Source organism: Ochotona curzoniae, unplaced genomic scaffold, assembly GCF_017591425.1.
Source record: "Ochotona curzoniae isolate NIBS_2020 unplaced genomic scaffold, NIBS_Ocur_1.0 contig_64, whole genome shotgun sequence".
NCBI classification, from domain to species: Eukaryota; Metazoa; Chordata; class Mammalia; order Lagomorpha; family Ochotonidae; genus Ochotona; species Ochotona curzoniae.
The window spans coordinates 9,017,890-9,042,570 of NW_024466502.1; the positions used below are offsets into that span (position 1 = coordinate 9,017,890).

General features: G+C 46.3%; 1 protein-coding gene and 1 non-coding gene across 2 annotated transcripts in view; both read right to left on the reverse strand.

Annotated features, from left to right (window-relative positions):
• Window positions 1-6,464, reverse strand: part of TM9SF2 (transmembrane 9 superfamily member 2) — a 57,013-nt gene extending 50,549 nt beyond the window's left edge. The window contains exon 1 of the mRNA XM_040991177.1: window positions 6,171-6,464. Within this exon, the coding sequence (XP_040847111.1) occupies window positions 6,171-6,320 (150 nt within the window). The 5' untranslated portion in view covers window positions 6,321-6,464. The remainder of the gene's footprint in view (window positions 1-6,170) is intronic.
• On the reverse strand, window positions 1,921-2,027 carry LOC121163826. The gene has a single exon (XR_005884976.1). It is a non-coding gene; the product is annotated as a U6 spliceosomal RNA (small nuclear RNA).
• Window positions 6,465-24,681: the final 18,217 nt, after the last annotated feature.

A 24,681-nucleotide genomic window follows, 5' to 3' on the forward strand; every position in this document is an offset into this window, starting at 1 on the left:
TGTAATTTCAGGTTCTAGGATCTCCCTTCCAAATCCTTCTCTGACCTGCACAATGTAATTTCTAGTCTGAATCTGCCCTTTCCCCATCTGATCCCAGCTGTGGTCACATCTATGGTCTAATGACTCAGAGGTACGTGGGCCACACCCTCTGCCTGCACCGTGCTGACCTCCATTACATCCGCCCCCCTCCACATCCACCAATGGATTTCAAGGGAGAAAGATCTCAGGGAAGAATTGTGGCTGTGTACAGGAATCGAAGCAATGACACGAAGCACAGCCTTTAAAACGGGAAGCTTTACAAACTCCAAACACTTTTTCTATCAGATGTCCACAGTGGGAAAAATCTGAAGGAACGTGAACTCAGACACAACAAAAAATCCCTGAATGGAACGCTGGAACTCAAAAGGATGTGCAGGAGCTGAGTTACCTGACCAGGAATGGCCAGAAGCTGATCTCCTAAATAGCCAGCTTTCCAAGGTGATAAGGAACAGCTGGGGAAGCAGGCAGGCTGCAGGTGTCCACATCATAGTCTCCCTATGCGCTCTAGGAGTGCTGAACACAGTCACCACATCTCACTGCGCCTTGGATCCCTGTCTAGGAAGCACAGCATGTACGAACGTTAAGGTCCTACATATCTGCACACACTAACTGTTCGCTTCAGGATTATTTTTAGCAAGGGCAATAAATAATTTGAAAAGTGAGAATGAGTGAAGCAAAGAAACCAACTTCACAAATTCCGTCCAAAGCCTCTCTCATCAATGCTTAAATTTTCTTTAAATATTAGTTTTTATGTGAAAGCAGATTTTACAGAGGAGAGACAGATATTCCATAGATTGATTCACTCCCTAAACAACCACAATGGTCACAGCTGGACTGTTCCAAACTTGGGAGCCAGGAGCTTCCTCCAGGCATCCTGTGTGGGTACAGGTACCTAAGGACTTGGGCCATCTTCTGTTGCTCTCTCAGCAACAGAGCAGCCGGGATAGAACCAGCAGCACCCCTATGGGATGCCAGTGCTACAGGAGGAGGATTAGCTAATGACAACAGAGAATGCCTTTGCTGAGTACCTATACAGTACCCGCAATGGTCCCCGTCACAGAAGCCTGCAAGGCAGCCCTGGGAAGGAAGGGGCTGGAGAACAGCAGGACAGCGGCCGGAGCAAAGCCCATCCCTGCCTGGGCTGTGAGGTGTGACCGCAGGGCCACCTGACCGTCAGCAGGGACCTCCCTCTGACCACAAGCAAAGGCAGGAGTTTAGTCCAATGGACCTTATCTGCTTTCTAGATGATGACCTCAGTTTGTCACAATGAACAATCACAGTTTTAAAATAATTCCATTCAAAAGCTTTTTCAGTTTCATGTACTTTTTCACAGGAATGAACAATTGTTAGAATGTGTATTTATCAAGGTAAAAGTGTTTTTGCAACACCTGAGTTTATACTTGAAATAGTATCTGTAACACCTACATACTGTTGAGTTTCCATAAGGTCAGGAATCAATGATGCTACTCCAAAGAAAACTTTAAGTACACACACATACAAACTGTATCTTTTCCATCAAAATTTTCACATTACTCTTACGGTCAGATTAAAACAGGTATACTATATGCATTTATTTTACATCTATTCAGAGCAAGATTCAGGACTATTTTCTTAAATTTCACCTATTTCATATTTAAAAGTACAAATAACAGAAATAATTCCAAAATAATTCCAAAGTAACAGAATTTGCAAAATTCTAAAAATTAACTACCTAGACAAGGTTAATGCTACAACTCTGCGCTTCATTTTTACCAAAAAGTTATTAAACTAACGTTTGGTAGCTGCTTCTTGCATAGGAAGGAAAATCTTGAATCTTTCTTCTAAAAACATGATTTATACATCACACAGTAAAACAGCAGAATGTTATTACTGCTTATAGTTTTTAGGTCTGAATTCAAGTTGACAAGCCAATACTTTCTTGCACAGGGGCCATGCTAATCTTCTCTGTATCATTCCAATTTTAGTATATGTGCTGCCGAAGCAAGCACAAGTCAATACTTACTTGACAATTACAAGCAGGGAAGATGAACTGCTAACTAATTTTCATGTATTAGTCATCTGAATGTCATTCAACCCCGCATGATTTCAAGCTAAGCTGCATGCAGTAGATAACCGGAATAGTCGAAACTTCTACAGACTAAATTAGCACCACACATTTTACCCTATGGAGACCTACTCACTTCTACTCATGCTATTATTCTACTAACTGCAGTCCCATACTGTCTCAGGATTTTAAGAAGGTACAACAAATTCTAAAAGAAAGACATTTTATAGCTCAATCCTTTATTATTATGCTTTCAAATCTAAAAGAATAGGGGAAGGAAGGGGGGAACATAGAAACCTCAATAGTAAGGAAGGTAATGTAAAAATATTTGAGGTACCAACATATAACTTTTAAGTTGATATTTTTAAATTAATGTATTGTGGAGACACAGAAATCATCATCAGCTCAGGGCACTGTAACTCAAATCTATCCTTCTTGAAATAAATCTGCAGTATTACAGTATAACACTGCTTTTGCCTTTGATGTGTAATTTTACTTTGTGAATATATAAATAACCTCTCATCAATACATTCTAACAAAGCTACTTATAACAGAGAAAATTTTGGAACCAAAATGTCTTATAAGTGAACTAAACCAGACAGCACAGTCACAGGGTGAAATACTAGACAGTCTATAAAATTGTAAGAATGTGTACTATATTGATATTCAAATATATGCACAGCCCATAACGGTAAGTAAAAAAACAAGCCACAGAAACACAATCACAGCGTGTGTGAGGCTGAGGTCACAAACCAGAGTTGGAGCAATATAAGTAAAATTCTGTGTTTACTGAACTTCATTTTGTCTCCCAGCAAATTAAACATAAAAATCACTCAAAAGAAGGGAGGAAAATGATCCAATCCTCAGGGTTTTTCTGGTTGTTTCTGGGAGTACATACTGAGCTAAACCCTGGACACGGACTGACTGCATAGGACCTGTGAGAACTATGGCTCATAGGTTACCCTCACATGGAAGAGCCACTTGCTCCATCTCTACTCATTTCTGTAATATCACAATGATTAGTAATGTACTTTTCCTCTAAGAAATGCAAACTACTCTCCAAAGGAAATCATGTCACATGGTTATTTCTAACTGATGCCATAATTCACTGAACCCGAGTCCCCCCCAACAGGGACTTTTGGAAATATTACCCCCCTTTCACAACTCTCATTTCTAATCTTTTAAAGAAGTCTCTTCTGCTTTTCTGAATAATACATACATTCAAGACTATCAGCAACCCTGCTCCATGTCCAGTCCAGCTCCCTGCTGATGGGCCTGGCAAAGCAGTGAAGATGGCCCAAACACTTAGGCCCCTGCAGCCCTGTGCAAGACCTGGAAGAAGTTCCTGGTTCCCAGCTTTGGCCTGGCCAGCTCTAACACGTGCAGCCATCTGAGGAATATACCAGCAGATCAATTTCTCTATTTCTCCCTCTCTCAGTACCTCTACCTTTCAAATAAGGATGATAATAATAATAATGGAAATATGGACTTGATGGGAACAAATCATTGTTAATACTACTTTAGCGATAAAAACTGTAACTGTTTACTATCATTTATAACATCTCCTTTAAAGCCAAGAAATTATATTAAACTTTACCTCAAACCCTCTATACCAATTAGTTAACTGTAGGAAATCAGTGTTAAAAACACATCCAACCTCCTCTTCCCAAAGCTGTTTCCACTGAAAGTAACTGGCAACAAACAGAAAAATCCAAAACACTTCAGAAATATGTTCTACCAGGCCTGCTTTATCGTAAAACCTACAAAAGTTAAAAATCCAAACGCATCTCCCAAATGAAGTAACAGCCAATTAGGGGTGAGGGCTATGGTGCAGCAGGCTAAGCCACTGCCCAGGATGCTCCAATCTCCTTTGAGGCTATCGCTCAGCTCACACCAGACTTCCCATGAACACAGCAGCAGTGGCCGATGGTGCCCACATGGGAAGGCCCGCAGGGTCTGGCTCCATGCCTCCGTCTGGCCCAGTGTCTGCTATCACATGCTTTTGAGGAGGGAGGCAAGTTACAGAAGTACTTCTTTCAAATCAATCAGTCAAAAAGCAGCAGCAGCAGCCACTGGGAAGGACTTTCAGGGGGAAAGTGTCTGGCAAAGCGTATATAAATTTCACCCCTTCAGTTTCAGCATTTTATTTCAAATGTCACTTCCCCTCTGTAGCTTTCCCTGAAGACTCGAACCCACAGATGTACCCAATTCTGATATCAGACCACTCTGGGCGCACGCATCTTTTATATATCAGAATGCATTAATCTGTTCATATGCTTATGTCCCCTCACTCTGAGGTTCCTGATGGACAGGAATGTATTTTTCATCTGCAAGGAGCTAATGACTGCTGCTAAAAAGAAAATGTAAAGGAGCTGGCGAGGTGACTCAACATGTCCCATGTGGACACCAGTTCACATCCTGGGTGCTCCACTTCCCATCCAGCTCCCTGCTTGTGGCCTGGGAAAGCATTCGAGGACAGTCCAAAGCCTTGGGACTCTGCACCTGTGTGGGATACCCGGAGGAGGTTCCTGGATCCTGGCTTTGGATCATGGTATCGGCTGTTGTGCTCACTTGGGGAGTGAATCCTCGGACGGCAGATCTTCCTCTCTGTCTCTCCTCCTCTCTGTATATCTGACTTTCCAATAAATAAATAAATCTTAAAAAAAAACAACAACAAAAACAAAACAAAAAAACAACTCCCTGCTTGTGACCTAGGAAAGCAGTGACAACCTGAGTGCTTTGGACCCTGAACTGGCATGGGAGACCCTGATCTTCCTGGCTCCTGGCTTCAGACCAGCTCAGCTCTGGCCAGTGTGGTCATTTGGAGTGAACCAGTGGATACATTTTTCTGTCTCTGTAAAATCTGCCTTTTCAATAAAAATAAACCTTAAAAACAAAGTCAAGATCAAACACTAGCCTTACTAGAACTTTTCACAGAAAAACCAACATGCTGCCAGGCCAGCTCCCACTGGAAGCACCCACACTCTTTCATGTGGATAGCTTAAAAAGGAGTGAAAGCACTGCTTCTTGCACGGTGGGGTGAGTTAAGTCCCAAAGTGTTCAGTGTCCACTTGAGTACACCTCAGAGATGCTCAGCCATGCCTACCCAAACAAGTTGCTAAACATTTGCATCAACATGTCATTCCGGACATCTGACAAACCTAACCAGAAACTGCAAAACGCCATGAAAATTTAATAGCTTCTCTAAAGCAATCTGAAAATTCACAGCTTACAGTAAAGCTGGCGGCAATAAAATAAACACCAGCTTTTAAAAAAATCCAACTTAGTAAATGAACCCATTTATGGACAGTAAAGGCTTGCTAGGCCATTACTGAAGTGTTAAAGCCTCTAACAGCTTCAAAGAGCCCTTGATTTGCCAAGGGGCAAGTTTTAGGAACGCAGGATGTAACTGCAGTTTGCCTACTGTCACCCCTCACCGAGGAGCCCAAAAGCTTGCTACTTCCCCGTTGCTCTCTTCTACTAACAGCTAAAGAAAAATCCGGTGTCAGTGTCCTGAGGGGTCCCTATTTCCCAGAGCTGTCCTAACAAAACATTAGCCTCTCTCATCACCTCCTCAGGCAAAGTAGGCAATGCGATCTTTCACATCCTTGCCTATTCAAGCCTTTGAGGGGGTGGGTGTGGTTTACAAAAATTAAACGCCACTACAGCAATCTTGCCTTCGTGCAGTTTTTATGGCTGTGGGTGTCAATGGTGAAGAACAAAGTCCTAGAAACAATTCCTCATAGCAAACCAGCCCTTGCAGCCAAGTCCAGCGAAGCAGGAAGCGAACAAGTCAAAAGTGACTTCGGGGGCTGCGACTATCCGGGAGTGGCCGAGCACACGTGCCCTCCGAGGCAGCCCCGCACACCGACACACCCCAGCCCAGGAAACCCAAGCTCAGCAGCGCGCGCCGCCCAGGGACCGGGGCTGCAGGCGGGCGAGCCCCCAAAACCCGTCCCACCCCGCCCCCCAAACCTCCAACCCCGGGTGCCCCTCAGGCCGCCCGACCCCACCCACTGCTACGCCCCCTTCCCCTCGCTCCGACTCCGCGACCCCCGGCGCCCCACCCGCCGGAGGCCTCGCCCACCTTGCACTCGTCGCTCTTTTTATCGTTCTCACAGAAGTTGACCGGGGCCAGGCCGGGTAGGTAGAAAGCGGTGCCCCGACGCGGGCCCGGGGCCGCCCCCAGCAGCACGAGCGACAGCAGCAACAGCCGCGGCCATGCCGTCGCGGTCATGACGGCTATTTCGGAGCCTCGGGGGAGAGGGTGAAGCGGAGAGAGGGACGAAGGAGGCCCGGAGACGACGACAAGGCCGCGGGCGAGGAGGGAGGCCGGCCCCGCGACGGCTAGTTCCGGTTGCGCTAGGAGGCCCCGCGGGCCCCGCAACAGAAACCTCCACCGGACCGCCACTGAGCATGCGCGCCGCCCTCTGCGCAGGCGCGGTGGGAGCGGCCGCGGGCGACCCGGAGAGTTTCCGGGAGCGAACGCGAGAGAATCCGCTCTCCGGGTTTTCGGGGCGGCGGGGCCGGCGGAGCGCGCCCTGAGTCTGAGCTCCCGGCTGGAGCGGCCGGCAGCGTTCGTGGCTCTGAGCACAGTTCTGCGCCGCGGGTGGAGAGAAGTTAGGGCGCACACTGGGTTAAAGCACAGAAAACTCGCTGAAACTAGCCTTTAATTTCTCTGGGCATCGAAGGTTGCCAACTATTGGATATGTCAGTGGAAGTGAGGTGGGGACCAAAATGCGGGCAGGTGGATAAAAGTGGAGCGTTGACATATTTTTCCAAGTGAAAACTCTACCACTAATGGTCTGTCCACAATTGTCCCAGCTGGCCTGTGTGTATGACATTGCCCTTGAGCAAATAAATCCCTGCCACTGTTTGTAGTGAATATGTGAGTCCGTGTCTTGCTGCGTGTTTTCTCCGTGTTTTCCAAACAGAAAGAAAAAAATCCTGCTAAGCTTTAGAGTGCTACTGACTGCTTGGAAAAAGTGCTTTTAAGACCTCCTCTGGGAGTTAACTCCAGTTCAGCATTCTAAAACTGGAAGGTTCGGGAATGCCTGGGGCCCGAAGCCCCTACCGAAATACTAGCAAGCGATGATTGCTTGCTTTAGATTTTCAAAAGGATCTAGCCTCCTGGGGGGAAAATTAAGAACTACTGATCTGTGACCACAAGAAAAAGGAAAAAATAAAAAACCTTGCCGGCCGAAGCGGGTGGTCACGGCTTGGGTCGGGTCGGATGTACCACCGCGCCCTGCTCTGGCCCTGGGAGGGCAGGGGCGGGGTGGCCCCAGTGTTTGCGCTTCTGCGGTGCACCTGTGGGAGATGGGGGCTGAAGCTGCTGGGTCCAGGGCTGGCTCCTGGCCTGTGTGAGCAGCGGATGGAAGCTCCTCCCTCAGCCTCTACCCGTCTCTGCCAACTCAAAGAAATTCATCTTTAAAAAATTCCTTGCTGACCAAGGAGGCAGGGAGAAAAGCTCCGACTGTGCACACTGCTGTTAAATGAAGATTAAATGAAGGCGGTGCGGAAAGCCCGGGACCCCAAGGCTCGGCAGCCCCTTGTCAGGAGAAAAACCGAAATGTTGAGTGTGAGTCAGGCAGGGTGCTACCCTCACACGCTCATCCTCTCAGTCAACGTATTTGTTCAATTTTGGGCTGGGAGAAATTTTTTATTAATACATGCTTGGTAGTCGAAAGGCAAAGACGTATAACAGGAGAAAGCAAAACGGAGATGTGTTTTCCAAAAAGCGAGAAGAGGAAAGGGGTCGTTCTTGTGTCTCCTGCTTCCCCCGCTCCCCTTTAACTTCATCTCCTGCTTCCCCCGTTCCCACATAACTTCATCTCGACTCCCACCTCAGGCTGCCCCCCTGGGAGCTAACCTAACTTTATCTCGGGCCGCTCAGCAGGTGCTATGAGCTGGGCTGCGGAGCCAGGACAATAAATCCTTCCAGCGCTTCCCAGGAGTGACTCAATCCTCTTGAGAACCGCGACTTTTTGTTCAGTTGTGACACTTGGGAGATACGGTTGTAGTTGCCGTACGGTGTTTAAACATTTGCCACGCAATGTTTAAGACCAGGAACTCGGCATTAGCACATTCATCAGGGAAGAGAGTGGGCATCCTCTAAAACCCGGAACAGTGGAGTCCTCCTCAACGAACAAGACCGCCCGGGGCCGGAGCCACGCTGCCGACGGCGCACGCGCAGACGGGGCGGCCCGCACCTTGCCAGCTCCTGCAGCCGACACGTCATCCAGCTCCGCCGGGACGCGGGCGGGGCGGACTCAGGACTTCCGGGTCCGTTCGTTCCGGGGGTCCGGCTCGCCCGCGTTATCCTTGGTTATTTGGTGTAGGTGGTTCCTTGGAGTAACCGCGATCGTTTTCCTCGGCCTTTCTTCCTCAACAATGGATCCCCTGCTTTGTGAGGCTTGTGCCCTTGGGTTGTCTCTTACAGACAGGCATAAGAAAGATGGCGGAGTTTAGTTTAAAAGTAGGAAGGAGTTTCCCTTCAGTTCTCCAGAACTGCAACTTCTTGTTCGGTTGTAAAACTTGGGAGCTAGGGTTGTATTTGCCAACTCCTGTTTAAGGCTAGTAACATGGCATTATCACGTTCATAGGGGAAGAAAGTGGGCAGTGGTTACCCAGAGTTGGAATTACTGTTTAATGAGTGCAGTTGTTTTTTTTTATGAGTGCAGTTTTGACTTTCGGTTAGTGGAAACCTTCTAGTGATGGCCACACCATAATGTGAATGTGCTAATCCCACCAATGATGGAAATTATAAAAATAATAATAAAAGTTACCGATTTGAAAGGCATTGTTAGAAACGGAAAGACACCCCTCCACCTGCTAGCTTATCTCCCCAAAGGGCCTCAACTGCCAGCACTGGGTCAGGTGGAAGTGGGGTTGCCCACATGGGTAGCAGGGGCCCAAGTGCTTTGATCGGTATCCATTGTCTTCCTTGGCACGTTAACAAGAAGCTGCATCCAAAATGAAGCAGCCAGGACTCCAGCTGGTAGCCGAAGGTGGTGCTTACTTAACCTGCCCCACAAAGGCTGGCCCATCAGTAACATTTTAACTACAGGTGACCAAAGAAGAATTTTTTTCATGAAGTACATTCCAAATTCTCTGATCTGGTCACACTAACTTTTAAAACTATATATAAATATATAGTTTTATATACATATAAAAATAAATTATTTATTTATTTATTGGAAAGGCAGAGGTAGTGATACAAAACTGAGCTGGTTCACTTCCCCCAATGCCTGGAACTGCTGGGGCTGGGCCAACCCGAAGCCAGGAACCCTAAATGGATCTCCCACATGAATGGCAGGAATTTTAAGTACTTGCACTGTCATTTGCTGCCTTCCCGGTGCATTAGCAGAAAGATGGACAGTAAACAGAGCAGCTGGCATTCAAGCTAAGCCCCCCGGCTTGAGACACAGACTCCCCAACGTGCTGCATCACTGTGCCCACTGCTGTCACTCTGCCAGGTGTGAAGTGGAAATGATCGCCATAAATGCTGCCTTTGCAGTCTGTATTACACTCCATTAGTAGCAGTTGCATGCCTGTAAATATTGAGGTTTTCAAGATTTTAATTGTCTGTCTTTTGCTGATGGAAAACTGTGATCCCAAGGGACAAAAAGGAGTCACTCTCCTCCAAGGTGCCTTGAATACACCAAATACATCATTCTGGCATGAAAATTAATTTGAGTTTTAGACAATAGAGAAACGGCAAACACTGGGAACTCTCTGCCTTAGAGAATGTCCCTGTGTAGAGAAGACACTAATTTCCTTTTGTAAAAATGCTCCCTTTTATTGGCCAGGACAATTTGAGCCAGCACCACAATGAATCTGCTAAACAACTCTTCATCTACCATGCCATTGCTAGTCGTCTTCCTACCATGTACTGCCCCATCAGCCCAAACCCCATTCTTGTATCGTTACTGCTTCATAATTTATTGCCTTCTATTAAACTGCCATACACACTTCCAGTAGATTTCATTCTTTTCTGCGAAGGTTCTGTACAAGTAAAAATAGGAATCTAACCTATATACCTGGGGTGGGGATTGTGGTACGGTTGGTTAGTGCTTGGAGTGTGTGTATCACATGTTGGAGCGCTGCTTTGAGTCTTAGCTACTTCATTTCTCATTCAGCTTTCTGCCTGTGCACAGCTCACGTACTTGAATCTGCACTGCACCCTGGGGAGGCCTGGGGAGTGTTACTGGCTCACAGCTTTGACCTGGTTCAGCCTTGGCTGTCGCAGCATCTGGGAAGTAAATCGCCAGATGGATCTCTCTCTTCCTCCATCTTTCTCTTATTTTTGCTCTGTTCTTTGAATGACTTTTTTAAAGGTTTCTTCTTTTCTAAAAAAAATTTTCTTTTATTGTAAAGTCAGATATACAGGGAAGAAGAAAGAGAGGAAGATCTTCTGCTCGATGATACACTCCCCAAGTGACTGCAATAGCCAGAGCTGCACCAATCCAGATCCAGGAACCAGGAGCCTTTACCGGGTCTCCCACTAGGGTGCAGGGTCCCAAGGTTTCGAGCCCTCCTTGACTGCTTTCCCAGGCCACAAGCAGAGAGCTGGATGGGAAGCAGGGCTGCCTGGGTTAGAACCGATGTCCATATGGGATCCTGACGCGTTCAAGGCGAGGGCTTTAGCCACTAGGCCACTGCACCAGGCCCTCAAAGGTTTCTCCTATTTTTATTTGAAAGGCAGAGTTACAGAGACAAGGAAAGGTGTGCACACACACATACAGAAAGAGAAAGAGAGAGAGAGAGAAAGAGAATCTTCCATCCTCTGGTTTATTCCTCAAGTGGCTGCAGACAGAGCTGAATCGCTCCAAAGTCAGGCGCTTCTCTTGGGTCTCCTCTGTAGGAACATCCCCCACCACTTTCCCAAGCAGGGAACTAGGTCAGAAGTGGGGCAACTGGGACTTAAACCAGGACCTGTATGGAATGCTGGTACCACACACAAAAGCTTAGCCTACTATACCATGGAGCCAACCTCCAGAATAATTTTTTTTGAAGTGTGTATGCCTTTTCTCTTGTCAATATCTCTTTTTTCTAGGCTCAAGGTACAGAATTTAAAGGTGTACAGGTGTACAGGAAAAGTTCTTTCCTCCCCGTCTCATTTACCAGTCCAGTGTAAATACCGCAACCTGAAATAAAACTGGAGCTGAACAACAGACCATCAGTGCAGCTCCTGGAAGGTCGGTGCCAAGTTCTGAGATCAAGAATGCTTCTCAAGCCACAACTTGCAGCCAGGAAGGGGACTGTTTGGCCAGGGCGACCATGAAAGAGGAAGGCCACTGAAGCAAGCAAGCCGCTCTCAGGGAGGACGGGGCGTAGCTTCCTCGAGCTCTAGCCGGGTATCCTAACTGCATTGCCAACTGGGCTCACACTGATTTGTCCCAGCCACCTGCTCTTCTCCTTGCCACACTTTCCTTTCGGGGAGAGAATTGGCCTGCTAGATTTAAGTAGGTCTTCCCTGAGATCACTCTTGTATTCACAGCTTTAAATATTCAGTGGGTTTTAGTGACTCTACTGGCTTGTGCAACCATCATGATAATACAGCTTTAGGTGGTTTTACAGCCCCAGTAAAATCCCCCCCAATGGCTGTTAACACTGAATCCCCTTTCCTCACCCAAGCCACCACTAACACACTTTCCATTTTTACACATTTTTTTTTTCTGACACTGCTGGAGATTTCTGTCTTTTCGTGAATTCTCCCTCTTTAGGACTGTTGTGATGGCATGTCAGGCTAATCCTCTGCCTATAGCGCCAGCATCCTGTATGGGCTCTGGTTTGTGTCCCTGCTACTCACTAGCCATTCAGCTCTCTGACTGTAGCCTGAGAAGGCAGCAGAGGATGGTCCAAGTCCTTAGGCCGCTGCACCCATTTGGGAGACCCAGACAAAGCTCCCGGCTCCCAGCTTCAGACAAGCCCAGCTCTGGTCATTGCAGCCATTTGGGGAAGGAACCAGTGATTGAAAGATCTCTGTTTCTTCTCTCTGTAAAATCAGCCTTTCCAGTAAAAATAAATAAATCCTTGCAAAAAGTGGTACACTTTCTTCATCCAGAGATAATTTTATTTACCCATCAGTTTCTGAGCCTGACTAATAACATACATTTACCCCTGGGAAGTCAGTCTTATTTCTGGTGTCCAATGGCTGTATTGTTCTGGATTCTTCGTCGTCTATTCCCTTCAGTGACAAAGCACCAAAAACAGCCCCTGGACTGGGATGATTGCCCACTGCAGTGGGGGAGGATGTCCTCAGGGGGAACCATAGGGCACCTTCACGGAGGGTAGCTTACCAGCAAGTGGTAACTTTTTCTTTTTAAGGATTCATTGGAAAAGCAAATTTACAGAGATAAGATATGGGAGAAAGATCTGTCCGCTGGTTCATTCCCCAATGGCCACAGCTGAGATGATCTGAAGCCAGGAGCCAGGAGCTTCTTCCAGGTCTCCCATGCAGGTGCAGGGTCCCAAGGCCTTGAGCCATCTTCTGTTGCTTTCCCAGAACACAAGCAGGGAGCTGGATCAGAATTGGGGCAGGGACATGAAACAGTGCTCATGTGGGATCCTGGCAAAGCAAAGATTTAGCCATTGAGCCATTGTGCCAGGCCCAGCAGTAGTGATAATTTTTAAGATGCTGTATCCCAGTAGGTCTTTCTAGGGTTTACTTCTAGTTTTTAAAAATATTTGCATGTTTATTTGAAAAGCAGTCTTACAGAGAGAGGAGGATTGACAGGGAAAGAGTGATGTTGCCTCTAGGAGTTCACATCCCCGAGTGACTGCAGTTGCTGGAGCTGGCACAAGCTGAAGCCAGGAGCTAGGAACACCGTCCAGGTCTCTCCTGTGGGTGGCAGGGCCCAAGTACTCAGGCCAGCTCCCACTGCCTTCCCACTGTCCACCAATGAAGCTTATCTAGGAGGAGGGCAAAATAAAGCTGTGATTGGTTAAGAAGCCACCAGTCACTAATGTTAGCCAAGACAGGGGAACGTTGATTCATTTCATGGTCTGGATAACATTCAGGTTTTTGTCTGTTCTATAGAAATAACTACAGAAGAATTGTGTAGGGGGCCGATGCTGTGCCACAGTGGGTTAAAACCACCTTCTGCGATGCCCATGATCCACTTCTTCCCATCCAGACCTCTGCTAATGGTCTGGGGAAAGCAGTAAAAGATGGCTTAGGTGCTTGGGGACCTGCTCCCATCTGGGAGACCTGGATAAAGCTCCTAGCTTCTGGCTCCTGGCAGTGGCTTGGTCCAGTCCAGCCATTCTATTCTGATCATTTGGAAAGTAAGCCACAGATGGAAGATATCTCTCTTTTTCTCTCCCTCTCAGTAACTCTTTCAAATAAAGAAATCTTTATATATATAAAAAAAAAGGTGAGAGAGGGGTTGAGTTTCTTCATCCTTCGGCATCACAGCCCTTGCCAAGGACTGCTTTTCTCTTTCTCCCCAAGGTGCCCCTTGCCTGGGTAGCCTATCCATTATTCACTCCTCTATACTGTGTTATGATTCTGTCAATTACTGGACACTTCTGCAAAACAGGGCAGATGCCAACACTCATCTGAGACTAGGATAAGCTAATGGATTCTTAAACGGCCCACTCCTCATTTTATAAGACAATGAATAACAGCATTAGTCTTGTTTGCTTTCTTTCATGAACCTAGGAATCTTTTAAATGCAGATAAAGTAATATTAATAGTATAAATAGCTAACAAAGAGTTCCTATCCAGGATACATGAACTCTTCTTTTAAAAGCATTTGTTTATATTGGAAAGACAGATTTACAGAGAGAAGGAAACAATCTTCCATCCACTGGTTCCCTCCCCAGTGACCACAATACCCAGAGCTGAGCTAGTCTGAACCCAGGAGCTGGAAGCTTCTTCCAGGTCTCCCACATGGTTCCAGTGTCCCAGCACTTTGGCCCATTTTCCTCTCATCCCCAGGCCATTAAGCAAGGAGCTGGATGGAAAGTGGAGCAGCCGGAGCACAAACCAGTGCCCATATGGGATGTTGGCACTTGCAGATAGAGGATTAATCCATTGAGCCATCACACCAGCCCATGAATTCCTTTTTTAAAAAATATGTTTATTTTTATTTACTTGAAGAGTAGAGTTGCAGAGAGAGTAAGAGAGACAGAGAAACTTTTCCACCTGCTGGTTCACTCCCTAGATAGATGTAAATGTCAGGGCTGGGCCAGATGGAAACCAGGAGCCTAGAGCTTTTTTTTAACTCTCCCACGTTGGTGCAGACCCCAAGCACTCAGGCCACCCCCTGCCACCTTCCCAGGCACTATGGCAGGGAGCCGGATCAGGAGTGGAATAGCTCAGCTCAATCTGGCACCTATGTGGGAAGCTGGCAGCAGGTAGAAGTGTAGCTTCCTATGCCACAAGACCAGAACACCAATACATAAACTTTCAAAAGTGATTTTTAAAGTGATTAAAAAAATAGTATAGAGAAAAATGTTTAGGGAGCAAAACAATGATGTTTCGAGAGTAGATAATCACCCATCAAGAAATTGTAAATTAAAACCTCAATTAAATACAACTACTTAAAAGCCGAAGAGCTAAAACTTAAGACTGACAATTCCATGTGTTGAGGAAGAGGTGGAACAACCAGAATGAGTAGACACTCCCGGTGAGAGAGTGTGTTTGTGGGAAAGTACTTAGCACACACATTCTGCAACCCAGAGATTTTACTCCGAGTTCTAAATTCACCAAAAAGGATATTCACCAACAGAACAGATAAAGAAATTATAGTATAGTTCTATAAAGAACTTATAGTATAGTTCCATAATAGAACCCTGCATAGTGATGAAACCCATTAGAACACAGCATGTGTCAATTGCACAAACCTGATATTAAATAAAAGAAGTAACAAGAACACTTGTGCGATGCCATTGACATGGAGTTCAGCCTGAAGCAAAGCTAATGGTGTGGTAAGAAGGCAAGACAGCAGTCAGCTTTGGGGAATTATGATTAAGTAGTGAAGGCACAGGGCTTCTGCAGGGCTGTTCCTGTGTGCAGCTCTGCCTGCTACGGTCACTTTGCAACAATCGATAACATCCTATGCTTACATTCAGAGCGTCTTTGTATGTATATAAGTAAAAAAGTTTCCTAAAATGTGGAATGGGCATTCCACATCAGAGTACTTGGATCTGAGTCCCAACTCCGGCTCTGGGTGCCGTCCTCCTGGGAGCCAGCATGTGCTGAGCCCTGCCGCCCACACGTGAGTCTTAGACTGGGTTCCTGGTTTGCAGTTTCAACAGGGTCTATTATTGGCCATCGTGACTATTTTGAGAGTAAGAAAGAAGGCAGGGATACCTGCTCTTTCCCTCTATTAAAAAAGAGAGAGAAAGAGAGAATATATATATCACTATTATAAGAAAATTAATAACCATTGAAATAAGGCATTACGTTCTTGGAGGCAATTATGCTATTCTCCCTACTTCTATGCATTTGAAAAATTCTGTGTTCTATATAAACTGTAACTACACATGAATGCATAAGGTAGGGTATATGTGTGTGCAAATATTTGATTGTCAATGTTTGATTTGCTTTTGGTCCTGCCAATCCATTCAAAAAAGGAAACAAGATTTCCCTAAAGCCACAATAATAACAATAGAGCCTTCAGATTCTTTTATGTTGGACTTGGAAATTAACACATAAAGTCAATGTGATGCGATTTTGTTTACTAACAAAAGCAGTGTATCCGATTGAAAGTTGATATTCTGTGTGGACATCTTCATGCACATATCATTAGTACATAAATATAACTGATATGGATATATAGAAGAAAACACAGACAACTGGGCGGTGCCTTTTATTACAGGATAAAAGTAATGTATTTTATTTCAAGAGAACCTTTTTTGAAAAATGTATTTATTTATTTAAAAGCCAGAGCTACACACAGAGAAAGAATCTTCCATCTACTAGTTTATTCTCTAGAAGGCCACAATGGCTGGCACTGGGCCAATCTAGAGCCAGGAGCCAGGAGCTTCTCCTGGGTCTCCTGTACTAGTGCAAGGGTCCAAGCATTTGGGTCATCTCTGCTACTTTCCTAGACACATTGGCAGGGAGCTGGAACACAAGTGGAGCAGCTGGGACTAGACCTGGTGTCCATATGGGATATAGGCGTTGGCTTTAGCTGCCATGCCACAGGTTCCCCTATCCCCGAGAATATTTTGAATGTGCTAGAAATAAGTGCAATTATGGGGCCCGAGGACTTAGGCTCCTGACCTAACCTGGGGAACCAGGATAGAGTTCTTGGCTCTTGGCTTCCGTGTGGCTCGGTTCTGGCTAGTGTGGTCATTTGTGGTCTCTGTCTCTCCTCCTCTCTCTGTCATTTTAGATGTCAAATAATCACATTTAAATAATTAAAATAAACAAATTAAAGAAACAACTATGATTTGAATGTCATTAGGAAACCATGTTTGAGAGAAATGAATGTGTCACTCTGCATTACTGGTTAATGACAGCTGTGGGACCTCTGAAAATACACAGGTATATCTCACTGAAATACAGTGTTGGACAAAATTTTCAGAAAAGCATCCACAAAGGAAAACAAGACTCAAATGGCACATGGAAGGGGCACGACCATTTAAGAGCTGTGAGGCCCTAATCACGAGGAGCCTACAGCAGCTGCTGAGCGGAAGACAATGGAGCATGGTGTGGAGATAGGATGTTTGCTGAAATAAAATCCAGGTGGAGGGATTTGAGGAGCACGATTGAAGGGTAATTGTCTAACAGTAACTGTGTGTGCAGTTAGCACTCTGGGCACGCTTTTGTCAAGCACTGCCTTTGAATGTGGCACCCGTGTGAAAAGCAGTTCAGCATTGTTGAACCACCACAGCCAACTGCAGATACTTGTTCAAACATTTCAGATGTAGGACATCAAACAATAAAGCCCGCAGGTGAGCAGGAAATGTGGGCAGAGCTTCCCTCCCCACGAACGTTGACACAAGAGTAAGATGGGTTGAATGACCGTCAGGATTCTGTGCAAGAATTACTACACAGACCCAAGGGCGAGACTCCATGCGTGCTGGACACCAACACTCTTTAAAGGAATTTTCTCCAAAAACTTCTTTTGCGGGCTCTTCAAAAGTAAGACTGTCCATTTTCTTTCAAGAATTTTTTTGCTTATGTGAAAGTTAGTGAGGAGAGAGACAATTGTGTTCTGCTCACTTGTTCACTCCTCAAACGCCCACGAGGGACAGGCCAGGTGTAAACCAGGAACCCCAGCTGATCTCAGGTCTCCCACAGGTGTGGCAGAGACCCCAGGACTAGAGGCATCATTTGCTACCTCCCAGGGTATGTATTGTGGGGAACTGGATCAGAAGCAGAGGTGGGACTCCAGCCTTGGGACTCTGATAACGCATGTGCATCCTAAGCAGTGCTAAATCCTCGTCTGTTCTTGTTCCTTTATTTATTTGAGAGGCGGAGAGAGAGCTCCTTGTGGCAGCTCAGTACCTGAATGCGTGCAGTAGAGGAATCTGGGCGACTCAGGAACAGTCACTGAGCCTTGCTCACCGCCCAGCCGGCTCTGCTTTACACGGAGCTGGAGCCGGGAGCCGGAGCCCAGTGTCCGCGCAGGGGCTATGTGCAACAGGCATGTTTCAATCGCTAGGTCAAACACCTTCCTCCTGGCCTTATACAAGTTCCCCAAGGTTTGCTGGTTTTAGAACCCAACATAGAATTCAACAATATTCTAATTGTAGTTCCTCCCTAAACATAGGAATATAATCCAGTAATCTTAATTACATATAAATTACAGATAAAAAAGTAACTAATTTTTAGCATAAGCATGCCCCCTATATTTGCGGCATAATTATTAACTAAATCTGTGTTGCTTATTTTTATTGCTAAATCTGAATATTTGGTTTATAAGTCAGGAGTCTGCATAGTTAAGGTGCATTGAGATAGAACTCTGGAAGGAAAACATTTGTAATGAAATAAACATTTGTTATAGAATAATAAGAAAAATGAGCTACCCTGTATAAAAATGCACAAGGTGTTAAGATACACACAATACACAATAGCAAAAAATGCTATCGTAATGAAACAATGACATTTTAAAAAAAGAAAAAAAACAGTAAGAGACTTTTTATAAGCTACCAAGGGAGCAATGTTAGAAGACAGAGATAATATTCAATTTATTTTATCCATAATAATGAGTGTTCCACAGGCTTTCCAGAGGGTAATTTGGCATTATGTATTTTTTAAAGACATCTTTAAAACAATTCTCCTTCTTGGGATCTCTCCTGGAGAAACATTTAGTGTGTATGGAAAGATTCAGCCCTAAAATTAGAAAGTGGCCGAAGTGTCCAAATGGGAGAATGTTAAATAAACCACGGTACAATACCCACGCAGAATTACTTGTAGCATTGAAAGCATTTTGAGAAGAACCAATAATGTGGAAAGATGTTAATGATAGCATTGCTAAATGGAAAGAGCATATTATGAAAAAGTAGGTTTTGGTTATAATTTTTAAAATTTGTATATAATTATTACTATTGAATGGCAGAGTTACAGAAAGAGAGGGAAACGTGAGGACAGAGCTCTTCCATCTGCTGGTTCGCACCTCCGCTGGCCCCGAAGCCAGGGACGGACCCCCAGTCAGGTCTCCAACGTGGGCACAAAGGCCCAAGTGCTCAAGCCATCCTCTGCTGCTCTCCTAGGCACATTAGTGAGGAGCTGGACCAGCAGTGGAGCAGCCGGACTGTAGGCAGCAACTCAAGTTGCATCACAACACTGTTAAAACTTGAAAAGGACAACTGTGAAACAGTATTTGTAAATTACTTATGCAATGAAGAATTTATATTTTTTTAAAGATTTATTTTTATTGCCAAGTCAGATATACAGAGAAGAGGAGAGGCAGACAGGAAGATCTTTCATCTGCTGATTCACTCCCCAAGCCGGAGCTGTGCCAATCCGAAGCCAGGAGCCTCTTCCAGGTCTCTCACGCAGGTGCAGGGTCCCAAGGCCTTGGGCCATCCTCGACTGCTTTCCCAGGCCACAGGCAGGGAGCAGGATGGGATTCCAACATGTGCAAGGAGAGGATTCCAGCCCTTGGCTGCCACACCAGGCCCAGGATTTAATTTCAATGCATAGAGAACTCCTGGGACTGGCATTGTGACCCATGACACCAGCATCTCATGTACTATATTCAAACAATGGAATACTACTCAGCAATTAAAAGGAGTGAACTGATGATACACGCATTTTGTGTGAAACTCACGAGCTCTGAGTGACAGGAGCCAGCTCCCAGGAGATTGCACACTCTAAGAGGTTAGTTCCGTGGTGTTTTCAAAATCCCTAAAGTATAGTTGATAAGAACAGATGGGTGGGGTGCCAGGAATTACAGGGGAGGAAAGCTTGAGTGCAAAGGAGCTCCAGAGGGAATTGTGGGAGGAGGGTGCCAGACATATATCCTGATTTGTGTGGATGTTGAAACTCGTGGAAAGAAATGTTAAAGTTGAAATATAAGTATATATTTATAAGCAGACATGAAAGTATCCACAGTGGAGGCATTATTTATGCAAAGAAATATTATTTATCCCCATCTTGATTTTGTGATATCTTTCTTTTTAAAAATAATGAGTGCATTTCATTTGTAGAAGCATTTTACATCAATAGGTAAAATACATATGTACTTACATGCACACATGTACCTTGCCTCAGGACAAGCTGCCCTGTCATCACTGCAACCTGGTTTAGCCTTTTGGGGACAAAGGGGCTTCACTGTGTGGTTGGGAAAGTAACTTCTGGAAAGGATGTTTCTTCTCCTTTGAAAGAACTGGCAGCGCTTGCCTCCCTCCACAAACATGCTTTGTCATGGCCTGGGCTGCACCATTAGGTTTCCCATTAGCATCCATTAACCAACAACTTGCTCTTCTTGGTGTGCAGCCAGAATTCCTTTTGAAACGGGAGGAGGGGTGGGGAGTCATAATGAGGAGGCACTGGCCTGCTTCCCTTTGCAGTCCATCCTGAGCACTCTGAGAGACAGCAAGAGCGCCACCAAGCACCAAGTATGAGGGAACAGCCCGCAGTCCAAGAGGACTTGCCTTGGCTGTGCAAGGTCATTGCTAAGTGGGATTTATGAGTTGTTTTAAGCATTGGAGTCCAAGGCGCTGGTGGCATTCAGTCCAGCATGGAGTCCAGGTGGTGTCTGTGGCATGAGTCTGGGCTTCTGATCTCAGGGTCAGCCCTGAGTCAGACCCCCACCTGACCTCGGCAGTTAGCCCTTCCCAACACTCCTTGGGGGGGGGGTGCCCAGCTTCCTTCACCTATTCCTGCAGAAGCTACCAGCAGCAATTACAGCCACAGGCAACCTGTAGGCCTGGTCCTCAGAAAACCAAGCTGGTATTCAACGTCTGCTTAAGTTGGGCAGATGGGGAGTAAGCAACTGTCCGCCTCTGAGAACTGTGTCCCAAGGAGGCTGTGACATTCACATTTCTAAGGGATCTACAAAACAGAAGAATTTTGTATATTGTAATCCCACAGCAACCTAAATACATACCGAAGCATATTGAAAATGATCAGGGGGACAGAGCAGTGCTGTAGCAAGGTGCTGCTCCACCTGCAGCACCCCAAGTCTTGGCTGTTCCACTCCCAGGTGCTGGTTCATGTCTTGGCTGCTCCACTTTCGATCCATCTCCCTGCTTATGGCCCGGGAAGCACTGAAAGATGGTCCTCGTCTTTGGGCCCCTACTCTTATGTGGGAGACCCGGAATAAACTCCTGGTTGTTATAGCTATTTGTGGAGTGAACCAGCAGATGGGAGATCTCTCTCTGTTTCTCCCTCTCTATAACTTTTTTTTTAAAGATTTATTTATCTTTGTTGGAAAAGCAGATATATAGAAAGAAGGAGAGACAGAGAGGAAGATCTTCTGTCCACCCATGGATTCACTCCCCAAGCAGCCACAATGGCTAGAGCTGAGCCAATCCAAAGCCAGGATCCAGGAGCCAGGCACTTCTTCCAGGTCTCCCACTAGGGTTCAGGGTCCCAAGGCACTGGGTCATCCTTGACTGCTTTCCCAGGCCACAGCTCCCAGGGAGCTAGAGGGGAACCAGGGCTGCTGGGATTAGAACTGGTGCCCATATGGGATCCCGGTGCATTCAAGGTGAGGACTTCAGCCACTATGCTATTGTGCAGGCCCCTCTCTATAACTCTTGGCTTTCAAGTAAAGACATCTTTCTTAAAAATAAATAAATAAACAAAATTACACAAATCTCTTCAAAAGAAAGGGGAAGAGGCACGGAAGGAAGGGATCAATGGAGAGTAGGCAACAACGTCTATGGTAGCAGAGACTACCATTGTGGAAGTGGCTACAGAAGGAACTCAAGGTCCCAACTAGTCACCTGCAGGTATCACAGCAGAGGCTCAGCCACACCCACCAGGTCCTGCCTGTGTCCTCCAGCCTAATGAGCTAACGCCAGCTTTTCACAGACCTTTGTTCATTTGCTGCTTCCTTCCATCCATCCATCTTTCCTTTCTCCAACCTTCCCTCCCGCCCCTTTCTCCTTCCTTCCTTCCTTCCTTCCTTCCTTCCTTCCTTCCTTCCTTCCTTCCTTCCTTCCTTCCTTCCTTTCATCCATCGTCATTAAGGAATGAGAACATTTCAGATCCATCTCCATTTCAGCAGATCATGTAATGACCTTCTATTAGGAAATGACAGCAAGCGGCTCAGTACAGAGAAATGAGTCAGCCGCCACACTCAGGCTAAAGGCAATGCAAGGTCACAGAGTGACTGGGATAAATGTTCCTCCAGGGAGGGAACAAGATACCAAAAATAAAATAGCACTGTTCTTGAGTATAGCCCACTTCTCAGGTTGGGCCAGTTCATATCACCCATTAGCAGATTCAAGAACCAGGACAGAGTGCAGGACAAGTCGGGTTGGGCTATAGCACCAGCCAGTTCACATTAGGGCCAGACTATGGGGCTGGCTGGGCTGAGCTAGGCTACAGCATCCAACAGCTTGAGGTGGAACTGGGGCTAGGCCAGGCTGGGCCAGGCTACAGCATCTGCCAGCAAATGCCAAGGTGAGGCAGGCCATGCCAGACTAGGCCACAGTACCCACCAGTGAGATCAGGGGGAGGTTTGTGCAAGCCTAGTAACGCAGCTACAGGGGACTCTCCTGCTGGGCCACTGCTCTCACTGGCGAGCGTGAGAGCTGGGATCAGGAGCAAACCAGGCTAGGCAGGGCCACAATGCCTATTGACCTGCATGTGAGCTGGGTTAGTGGGGAGAGCCAGGCTAGGCTAACTGACTGTACCCACTTGTGCATGAGCCAGAGTGGATACAGGCTGGTTGTGCTTTGCCACAGTATCAGCTAGATAGTGTTGGGACTGGGTAAATCCTGTCAAGCTAGTCTGTAGAACAATCTGGAAAGTACAAGGTTTGGGACTGGGAGTGGGCCCAGTGGGGGAAACTATGGGTACCTCTCTGATGGGCATGAGAACCAGGGCTGAGGGGCAGACCTGGCTAGACAGGTGGTGGAAGCCACCACCATGCATCTGGGCTGGATAGTGGGGTAGGTTGGGTTGAGCTAGGCCTCAATGCCCATTGACATGTATGAGAGCTGAGGGGATGTGGGACAAACTGAATCCGTCTGCTGAACATACTAGCAAACATGGGGACTAGGGCTTGTTGCGGGGGGTAAGTGGGGTTGCTCTGACTAGGCTGCAACTCCCGCTGCTGTACATGAGGGCAGAGTGTGTGGTAGGCAGGGTTGGGCTGGGCCACAACATCCATTGGTTTGCATAGGAGATGGGACTGGAGATAGAACTGATCCAGCAATTGCCTCTACCACTGTGTGCATAGGCTGATGTGGGTGACGGACAGAGCCGGACCCCGTACTGGCAAACACACACAGAGTCAGGTCTGGGATCACTTCAAATAAGGTTTCTTTGGGGATTCCCCCAACTGAGCCACTGGACTCAGAACTCCAACCATGGGTAGACTCTCAGGATCTGTGGTCTGACCATGGGGTGCATGTGTCAGAGCTGGGCCTCCTCAGTGACCAAGATGGAGCAGTAGACAGCATATCCAGATGCACATGGAGGATATGGCAGTCCACTGGAACCTGCAGAGGACATCCAGTATCATAACAGAAGAATGAGGGCAGAACAAATTGATCAACTACCCCAGCCAAGCATTGGCAGCAAATATCTGGGCGAATGGGGACTAAGGTGGATGATGTCGGCCAATGGACCTTGGAAGGATTTCCTCATTCTTGGAGTGGTGAGATCGACAGCATTTCAGAACTATCAAAATCACCTGGGGCCCCGGCGCCATAGCATACTGGTTAAAGTCCTTGCCTTGAATGCGCCAGCATTCCATATGGTAGCTGGTTCTAATTCCAGCAGCCCTGCTTCCCATCCAGCTCCCTGCTTGTGGCCTGGGAAAGCAGTCGAGAATAGCCCAAAGCCTTGGGACCCTGCACCCTAGTGGGAGACCTGGAAGAAGGGCCTGGCTCTTGGATTCGGATTGGCTCAGCTCCAGCCATTGTGGCTGCTTGGGGAGTGAATCCATGGGTGGACAGAAGATCTTCCTCTCTGTCTCTCCTTCTTTCTATATATCTGTCTTTCCAATAAAAAATAAATAAATCTTTTTAAAAAAACACCTAAGCAGAACCCCCAGAGTATGCTCCACCAAGGACCTAGCACGACATCAGGCGGCCCATTCCGCATCCCCAGGTAATGAGGTGGTTGGGAGGCTGGGTGTGGCTTCTCTCCTTATCTCCCCGCTCCCCCAGATACAGGAAGAAGAAAGAAGAAAATGTGGAAACAATGGTCTTGCCTGTTTCTCCTAACTCCCCACCCTTCTCGACCTAATCAACCATGTAAACACCATCGAAACTAAAATAAGAAAGTGCAGCCCATTTCTAACTGTAGGATTTCCAATCAGAAACTTAAGTTCCTTGGGGATATCACTAAATTCTATTATTGCTTTATTCTAGGTATAATATAGCAAATTCTAGTAAGAATCAAGGTAACATGATAATTCATGTGACCTTTTTGTGCACAATTTTCCCTTTATTAAAATATGAAATAGTATCATCAAAAAGATCAAAATTATATGTACGTATATACCAAGTGTCTCTCAAAAAATACGGTTTCAAGAATGGCAATGAATCATTCCATATTTGAAGAAAATGTCTGTTTTTAGAACAAATTTTCCCTTGATGCCTTTGTTCATTTAATTCATTCATTCCTTCAGGTTCTTTATGATTCTCCCCAGTAAGGAATGAGGACTGTATGCATGGTGTGGGTTCGTGTCAGGGCAGCCACACCATCATGTGAGGCTGACCCTGAGGCCCCAGCAGAGCTGTGGGGACAGAGCTTGAGCAAGGGTCTTGCAGGACCAGCATCACAAGAACCAGGCCAGCTTGGAAAAATTGCTGTTCTCAGAGTCCCCTCCGGGTGCCTGCCAGCCACTGTCCAGCTTCTGTAATATCATTTGATTGAATGGAAACTGTGAATTGAGTGGGGTACTCTGTTGGGAAGCTGCAGGAACACCAACCAGGGAGTGCTCAGGGGCTCATGAGAAAACACAGGAAAGTGAGTGTTAGAACCCCCAGCCTCCAGACAAGAAATA